Genomic DNA, 9,512 nt, shown 5'->3' on the forward strand with positions numbered 1-9,512 from the left:
CAATGACATGGGTGTGTATAAATAGCGTATTATATCCGCGTACGAGGAGTCGAGGCGGATGTGTGTAGCGCTGCAAAACAACGCGGGAAAAACGAAAAACGCTTTTCCGCTCCAAAACCAACGTTTTTCTTTCTCGCAACCGTACAAATTATTAGCATCAGAAATATTTAATGCGTTTTGGAAAAATCAAAAGACACCCAACGGTTATCCGATCCCATTATTTGTCATTGTCCCGTCCTCGATAAGGCCCGATTATCATTGACTTATCGAATTTAAACGCCAATACATTAGTAATAAGTAGGTGGTACTAATAACTAATAAATATAATATTATAATAACACAATGTATATCACATGAGCAAAATGTATCGTTCACATTTCGTTTTGTTCGTCTTTACGACGATATTTACTCATATCATAATTATTACTTATTAATTATCAGTTATTGTACCGACGTATTGTACACATTAATCTTTATTGTTATTAAATAATATAAGTGTAACAACACAAATTTTATACTAATAATTATTTATCGTTGAATACGCATTCCGATTTCCGAACGCGTTTCGATCAAATTATGTTTAGTTGAATTTTATTATTGTGATTATAATATAATATTGTAATTATTATATAATATATTTATATTTTTTTATGTCGTAGATACTCGCGATAAAATATATATAACTACTGGCTTGGCTATACTACTAATCGCATTCCACCGTGTTTTTTTCCTTTGGAATACTTAAAATACTGTAAGTATATTATTGTATATCGATTTATTTTTTTTATATCGAACTGGGTAAATTACGACGACGACGCCATATAGCTAGTGATTAACAACTACAACAAGTATAAGTCTGATTTTTATCTCGAAAATCCATTAGAACCGTTGTTGTCTGTATAGTATATGGTTTGAATAATTCAGTTATTTACGTTCAATTTTTATTTTCACGAACACGTCAGGAATTTAAATTAATTTTTATACAAATGACTCTTTTTTATGCGATACATGGGCAAAATTGTTGTTGGGAAACAATAATTAATTACAAAGGCTATTTGTAAGGCCTTATTGTAAGGCTATTCATAATTATATTATTTATCCATCTCTTTCACTTGAAACAAAAATCTCCCGGAGATAAGTAGACTTACATTAAATATAATATCAGGTAGGTACTACGTGCAGTTCAACTACAGTAGTTGTACGTAGTCGTTGAAGTGTTTGCTTTATTCTTCGTTGTATTTTATTGTCCCATGATTTGTGTGCTGGTATTGTGCCTAATGATCGTTTAAATCACAAATCAAATGTATACTCGACCAATTAGCACACATAAAAACAACCACGGGCTGCAGATGAAATACACATTACATTTGCCGAAAACATTGTCATCCCAATCTGTCGTTAATATTGTGTTGTCGTGTAAACTAATGGAAATTTTAAACGTATGTTTTCACAAGTCGCCTGACGTTAATTTTAATTTAAATCGTTGGTAAGCGCTCGTGCAAAAAGCATAAATACCAAACTATCTATCGATAAAATGTAAAAATAAAAATAATTATACAGAAACAGAATAATCATTAAGAAAATTGAACGCGATAAAATACAGAGGGAATTACTCCCAAAAGCCATAGGTTTAAGCTGGGTGCAACAGTTCAAAATGGTTATTAAAATGCAATTAATATGAATACGATTTCGGTACAACACAAGGGAACATAAAGGAAATAATAATTTAAACGATAACGACATGAGACGTATAAAGAATTATCTATGTTTAATGTAATATCAAATCATATTCGACTTTGGAACATAGCAAACTAAACTCAAAATATTGAGTAATATTATTAGTATATTAATTATTAGTAAATAACAACTAACAAAATATAACAATGCAATTACTGGTTACGCTAAATTCTTTCGTGCGTGGGCCGCAATACTGTACTATAGCAGCTCGTGAGCTGTACACGTGACACACGAGCTTATAAAACACAATATTATTTTGAAATTTAAACGCTAGAATGAGCACCTGCCCGGAACTCGGCGTAATAAGGTCATTACGAGGAGTCGACTTCGAAACGGACTGCGTGTTTCGCGCGACACCGGAAAAACAACGGAGGAAGAAACGAAAACGATTTTTGTGCACGGAACGTCCGCGTATTGTAAAGCCACTCGGCAAAACAATGTTCATATAGAATTAATTAATTACACGGTTTACTAATTATTACATTATATTGCGTTTATAAATAAATGAATAGATAACGTTATTATATTTATATTTATATATTATTATTAATAATAATATTGTCTTTGGCGCGACGAGTCGAATCCGTTTGGCGAGCGTCGTGCCGGCGACGGTAACGAAGGTGCGGGCGGGTGGGAGAGGAGCGAGCGGCGCCCGTCCGCCCGTCTTCGCCGATGTCGCGTTTGGTTGCCGGGCGCTCCGGCGGGCGGCGCCACATTACGGTCCGACCGTCGGGCGGCGGGCATGACGTCACGAGGAGAGCACACGGTAAAGCGCGCGCACACGCACGCACAAACTTACGAAGCGGCGGCGGCGCGGCGGCCGACTCACATAACGGAGTTCCCCCCACCGGCCGTTCGGCGACGGATACAGCTGTGCGGTGGCCGGGTCGGTGGCGGGGAGAACGAAAAAACGCACACGACGCGCGCACGGCGCGCCGCACATTCTCCAGTTCGCCTTCTGCCCGTCTGCCGGCCACAAGTGCCAGCTCTCGTTCCGCTCGCTCATCACACGGCTGCCGCCCGTCGACGACGTCGCTACTCGTACGCTCCGTGACCACCGACGCCGCCGCCGCCCCGCCCCGCGCCCACTGTGAGAGCGCGCGCGTGTGTAATTGATTCCATAATCTGTCCCAGTCTAATTTCGCGCGCCCGTCCGTGTGCGTCGTCGTGTCCGTCCGTCTTGGTGTCTTGCGTCGCGTTGTTTTCGCGTCTCCGCGCCACCGACCGCCAAAAATCGCATACGACTATTTTATTGATATTGATAATTTTTTTTTTTTGTCAACCGTGCGTTGGTTTATGTGCTGCGGTGTTTGAATAATTATTTTTTGCGAAAAATATTATTTTTTTTCCGACTACTAGCGATTGTGCGTGATTTTTTTTTTTTCAATTATCCAATCAATTATTGGTTATACCCGGTTCGTACCGAGATCGTTGACGACATTAATGGTGCACATCTGTTCCGGACACATTTTCGGATTACCGTTCTTCCGCTCCGGATTCACCGGTAAGTCGGATTTGTATTTACAGCACCCGCGCTCCCGATGATATCCATATCAACCAGTTCATCCCGCGTATAGGTCGTCGGCTCCGATGACGTCTTCTGTCCCTCCGGCGCCGTCAAAGTTCGGCCGCACGTGTCGGTGCTAGGCCGGTAAATTTTTTTTTCGCACGAAAATAGTAGTCTGTTAAATTTTTTTTTCATTAAATCTCGAAATGCGTAAATCTGACGTTTTCGCACGACCATGCATTTTTTGCAAATTATTTTTCGTCGGGAAAATGTTGACACGTCTCCGTCGATGAATTGCGATTATATTATGAATAATTTTTCACATTTCGAATTAGGTCCGCGCGCGTTCGTACTAATATTATTTATTAATAATAGTACAATCGCTTTCCAAAAGATATCTATATGATTATTATTATTATGTTATTATACACCTGTGGGCGGCGGCGGCGGCCTAATAAGCGGCCTTGCCTGCGGAGTACAGTGTCGTTGTCGTGCCCGCCCCTGCCACCGCCAAAGACTGGTAACCCGACAAAACCGGCCGCCCCTCCGCGCTCGCGGATATGACGCCGTCGTGTCACGACTTGCGGTCAGCCGCGTCTTCCGCGGTGAGGTGGCCTACATAATCGCCACCGATCCTCCGACACATCTATCGTGGCCTAGCTTTTTCCCTAAACGTCGTATTATTTTTTTTCGGACACGTTTTACTTTTTATTTTCGTGGCTGGAAAAAATTCGCGGATCGGTCTGACCGTAAAAATTTACTCCATCATTGTAGGTACCTATACGGAATCACGTTTTCCGTCTCGTTCGCCTTTGGCCGAGATTACCCATTTGATTTCTTGCCCTTCTTTTCGCGGCGACTGTTTTTCCGTGTGTCGCGCGGAAATATTAATTTGATAATAATAACAACACGGTGACGGCGAAGTCGCGGCACGCGCGAAGGTTGCGTGTGCGAGTGTGCGCGCGGGCGCGCGCCGTGTTGTGCTGTGCTCCCACGAGAAGAGAATAACATCTCCTCCTCCGCGGCAGAGGGGATCGAAAAAATAACAAATTTTGTTATCTGGGTCAATGCCGCGGACGCCCGCCCGCCCGCCCCGGGGGCTGCCGTGGCCGTTTCAACGGCGAGTGTCGTTTGAACGTTTATCGTTATTATTGTTGTATTTGGTGTGTCGTTGTAATATTTCCAGTGGGATCGCGTTTTAATCACAGCGAATTTCGCGAGAACGATGCACAAACGCGCGCGAGCGCGCGTGTGTGATCCGTTCAAGACGTCAGTCGGACGGTCGTTTACCCGTTTACTCGATTTTTCACTCGTTGCCACCGCCACCGGTTAGCCGCCGTCGCCGTACTTGCGGTTTTGCGTTTTGTTCGGATCATTCGTCACGCACCGGAATGGCAACTGCGCAGCGCCGCGCCGCTTGGACGGACTATAGAGAAAGTGTTGTCGACTTGCGATCGTGTTGTTTTTTTTCCCCACATGGGTTACTTATTTAGATCTCGTGAAAATTGCGTCTCGGAACGATTTCCGATCGAACAGCAGTGTTCTGTCGAGTTGTGGTAGGTTTATAACACTCCGGTACTTGAAAATATAATTATATAATGGTCATAAAAATAATATAATAATATGCCCATCATCAGTAGCTCGTTTAGCCCCATAATTGGTTCGTTCGTAAAAACTAATAAGTAATAACAAATTCGCGTACTTGCACAATACGGTGTTTTGTCGTCGGTACCAATTACCAATAGTTTTTGCTGTAACGTTTGCGAACAGTATTACGTTACGACCTTGTGGTCTTGTCCTTTAATAGTTTACCTTGAAGCCGAGATATATCGTAACGTCGATGAAAAGCTTTTCCGGTAAATTCGTATAATATTTACGTTTGAGACTAAAAATAATAATACTCCGTATTGGTGTAGTAGGTATTACGTTTTTTTATAAGTGATTAATGTTTCGACAGCAGACCACTTTCTTTGACATTGGGATTCGTTCACGATCCGAGAATAATATTATATCGAACGCCAACAAAATACTTACTCGAACCGAGTAATTCGACGAAATATCTAATATCGATAGTCTTTGAATCGATGTGTTTGGAAATCCGTGCATTAACGGTTTTAAAATCTTGTACTCGGTAATTGCCAAGGTCAATTTGGTGCACAAGTTTTAGGCATATTTTACTGATTTTTGCAATGACGTTGTGTTTCACCGAGTCGACGATTTTTGCCGCACGCGTTTGTTTGTGTATGTTATGATGCGCAAGTCGTGTACATCGACTCGGCCTTGCTTTGGCAACCTCCAAGCGGCCGGCGATGACGACACGCGATGACCTCCCGACTAATATTTACGCGTTAAATTTTCTCTCTCGATTACAACTGTCACGACGCCGCGATTTCTGTGAAATTATCGCAGGTAATATGAAAAACAAAATTTCCGTCATTGCTCCGTATAGGTAGGACCACAGTATTACACAATCTGATTTTCGTATCTTTTCGCAGCATAATGTGTCGACGGCATACTTTACTCGTCGTCCTTTAAATGACGTATTATGCGCCACAAGTACCTATATATAATAATACAACCTATTCATTATTATTGTTGTATAATATTTACACGCAGCGCGCGCATTAGAGTCTCTGTGTTTATTTGACACGGCGCAGCGGCAGTCTCTCTCTTTTTATGTATTTGTATTGCGGACGTCCGATTTCGGTTTGTTTCCCACACACCCTCTTCGAAGGGTGCTAACCACCACCACCACCACCGTCGTCGTCGTCGCAGTCGTCGTCTCCCGCACATAGGGGTGCGGCATGCATGGGTACACAACAATGTGACGCCGAGGGGCTCTTTATATTAAAAATACCTGACCCGTTTGCAAAAATGAATAATATTATATATACCTACCTACCATCCGTCCGTCGGCGAACCCTTTCCGAGATGTAAAAATTGATTATTGCCGATCGCCGTTTTTTTATGAAAATCGTTTCACCCCACCTTATCTCCCCCCTCCCCAATTACCCCTGATCAAATATGTATCTAGTCTCTTGAATGAATCTGTTATAACAAATACGATATACCCAAATTATTATTATTATTAATTATTAATTATTCCAACCATACGATACGCGCGTATTACCTTCCTATCCGTATATATAATATGCGTATATGATATGATTTCAAACCGATTTTTAACAGTTTTTTTCCCCGTTTCGTTTTCAGAATGATATGCTATTGGTGAATCACGTCAAATGCTTGTGGAAATGAGACCCGTTGAGTCCAGCGAGAACATAACGATCATGGACGAGATCGACGAGCTGTTAGGCACCCGGAGGAGTTACGGCTGGAACTCGGGTTCGCGGCCATCGATGATCAGTGCCAAGTACCGGCTGAAGGAAGAGCGGCGAAAGGTGCTCAAGATATCTGTGAACAAGATGAAGAAGATCGACGACGCCGAGAGCTCGTTGTGCCGGTCCGTGTTGATCAACAACACGGTGAAAAGGCTGCAGGCCGAGACCAGGGACGACCGGACCACGGGACGGACGTCGCCCGCCTCGCCACCTTCGCCGACGTCCGCCGGTTACGGTTACCACAGTCCTCAGCAGTCGCAACCCTGCGGCGGCCAGGGCGGTAATCCACAGCTCGTGGATATCACCAACCTCAGGGAATCGTCCTGCACCAACGGCACCGGCGGCGTCGGAGTTGGCGGTAACCCGGTCACGGTCGGCAAGACCCTGGCCAACAACAACAACAACAACAATACAAGCAGCAACAACAACAATAAACCACTGACAGAAGCGCAGTCGTTGTTGGCGGCCGACCACCACCATCACCACCACCACCTACTACACCACCACCATTTACAACACCACCACCACAACAATAACCACCATCACCACCACCACCATCAACAACTACAACAGCAACAACACCACCAACACCTACACCATCACCACCACCAACAGCAGCAGCAGCAGCAGCAGCAGTCGTCGTCTGTGACCGCGCCCGGTGGACCGTTGCCGTATGGGTACGATGACGAAGTGGACGACGAAGATGTTGACGATGAAGAAGTGGACGATGACGACGTGGATGACGACACGATCGCATCCATAATGATGCATCTACCATCGTCGTCACCTCGTGGCAAGCGGAAGCGGTGCGTGGACGAACCACTCGACGATTTGCTGTCGCAGTTCATCAACAACAACCAACGTGAGGACGAGGATGTAAACGTGGTGGACCTAGACCTGCACGAGTATCCGGCAGCCAAAAGACTGAGAACGGATGAGGCAGCCGCCGCAGCGGCCGCGGCCGCAGTTGCTGCCGTCGTGGCGGGCACCACTCCGTCAGCAGCAGACGCCACGCCGTTGGCCACCGACCTGTGTTCGCCCGACTGTTGGTCGCTGATGGACGCGTGTTGCGACGACTCTCTCGACCTGTACGGCGGCCAGGTGCCGGCCGCGGTCGAACATCAGGACGTGCTGCTGCAGCCGACCTCCGTCACCGCCGCATCAGTAGACTGTTGTTCGTCGCTGTCGCTACCGCCTCCACCCCCGTCACTCGACGAACAGCATCACCATTACGGCGTGAGTGCATCGTCGTCGTCGGCCACCGGGTCCACGTCGCCAACGAACCTGTCGTGCGGACAGGCGTCCATGTTCAGCGAGATGCAGTCGGCAATGTTCCGCAACCTGATCGCCTCGCTCGAGTCTTAACCGCCATCGCTGTCGTCACCCGACGACCGGGAAGGTGGTCGACAAACCTAAACAAAAACGTATATTTTTGTTTTCACTTATACGACTGTCTCCTAAAGTATATATATTTTATTTCATTTAATTGAGTACACACCCGTCTTTACGACACGTGTGTGCGGTGTACGTCTTATCCTTTTACTACGTTTTTATGCACATGATCACGTGCGATATGTGTTATTATTTTATATGCAGTCCGGGAGACTTATTACAAAAAAATGACCATTTTATTTTATTTTATAATATATTTATGTGCAATAAACGACCAATTCGCGCAAATGTTTTTTTCGTTTTTCTCTCTGTATCTATTTTTTTTTGTCATTATTATTATTATTATTATTATTATTATTATTATTATTTTTATTATTATTACTTTATATTACTATTATAAATATATATGAAATGTATCTTTTTTTTTTTGTTTTTAATACGTTTTTCATTGTTCGTACGAATAATTATGCATTTGATTGTGTTCTTCATTTTACGCATAATCATATGTATCGTGAACGACGTGTACATAGATAATCATGATAACATAATTATGAATATTGTATTTTTTGTTTTTTCGTAACTGTAGATAATCAAACAAGGGCTGTGTTAAATTCATCCAATCGGTCTCTTTTTTTTTTTAATCGAACGAAAAGAGTATAAAATAAAATTATATAATATTATATTATAATATGTATGTATAAAATTAAAATATAATATTATGAGAATGTATAACTATATTATATGATATTAAACAACATAGACAATATATTATATTAAAGTAGACAATTTTATAGAAAACCGATTGGGGTATAGGCTAATCGGTAGTGATAGTACAAAAAAAAAAATAAGAAAAAAAAATGATAAATTCTAACAGTTTGTTTTTATTTTGTGTTTTCGTTTTTTTTTTCGAGTAGAATCAGGAGCACAAGGGAGGGGGAATACTTTACGCGAGTTCTCATATTCGGCAGCCGTTTTCCTATTAAATACGTATATACAAATATTATTATATGATTAAATAATTATAATAATATTATATATGTCGATATAAAATATATATGATATGATAAAAGAGAGTTGTTTAACAATTTTTTTTCATAGTGTTTTTCGCTGCTACTAGACAAAACTTTTTTTAGTGCGATTATAACGTTTAAGCTATGTAGGAACAGTCTTCCTGACTTTTTCCAAACTTAATTTTTTTAAACTGTGTGATAATAATATAATATTTACTATAGCGAGTCTAGCATAAAATTTTGTATAAAACGAGACGTATAGGTACGCGTGTAGACGAAAATATAATATAAACAGACAAAATATGAACACTGTCCGGGCGGCTAATATTTATATCGTATTACGTTGGTAAAAATTGTTTTGTTTCTTTAAAAAAGAAAATAATAAAGAACCGCCATCATAACCTAACCCTTTAATTCACACTACGCGTGCAGGAGAAAGTGCAGCGGTCTTTCGCGCATTTTGTTTTATTCGTTTGATTATGTGTTGTTAATAATATTGTTCGTTTAGTGTACAGTTCGCGAAAA

The 9,512-nt window shown here is 42.1% G+C and overlaps 1 protein-coding gene across 2 annotated transcripts; it reads left to right on the forward strand.

Moving 5' to 3' along the window:
* Nucleotides 1-2,673: 2,673 nt before the first annotated feature.
* LOC100571760 lies at nt 2,674-8,194 on the forward strand. 2 transcript variants are annotated; one of them, XM_003240616.4, is made up of 2 exons: nt 2,674-3,241; nt 6,458-8,194. In XM_003240616.4, exon 2 carries the CDS (start codon nt 6,487-6,489, stop codon nt 7,948-7,950), a length of 1,464 nt encoding a protein of 487 aa, XP_003240664.1. In that variant the 5' UTR covers nt 2,674-3,241; nt 6,458-6,486; the 3' UTR covers nt 7,951-8,194. The 2 variants fall into 2 exon arrangements, with proteins under 2 accessions (XP_003240664.1, XP_029347612.1); XM_029491752.1 differs by lacking the exon at nt 2,674-3,241 and adding an exon at nt 4,387-4,800.
* Nucleotides 8,195-9,512: the final 1,318 nt, after the last annotated feature.

The sequence above is a fragment of the Acyrthosiphon pisum genome, chromosome A3, assembly GCF_005508785.2.
Source record: "Acyrthosiphon pisum isolate AL4f chromosome A3, pea_aphid_22Mar2018_4r6ur, whole genome shotgun sequence".
Classification (NCBI taxonomy): domain Eukaryota; kingdom Metazoa; phylum Arthropoda; class Insecta; order Hemiptera; family Aphididae; genus Acyrthosiphon; species Acyrthosiphon pisum.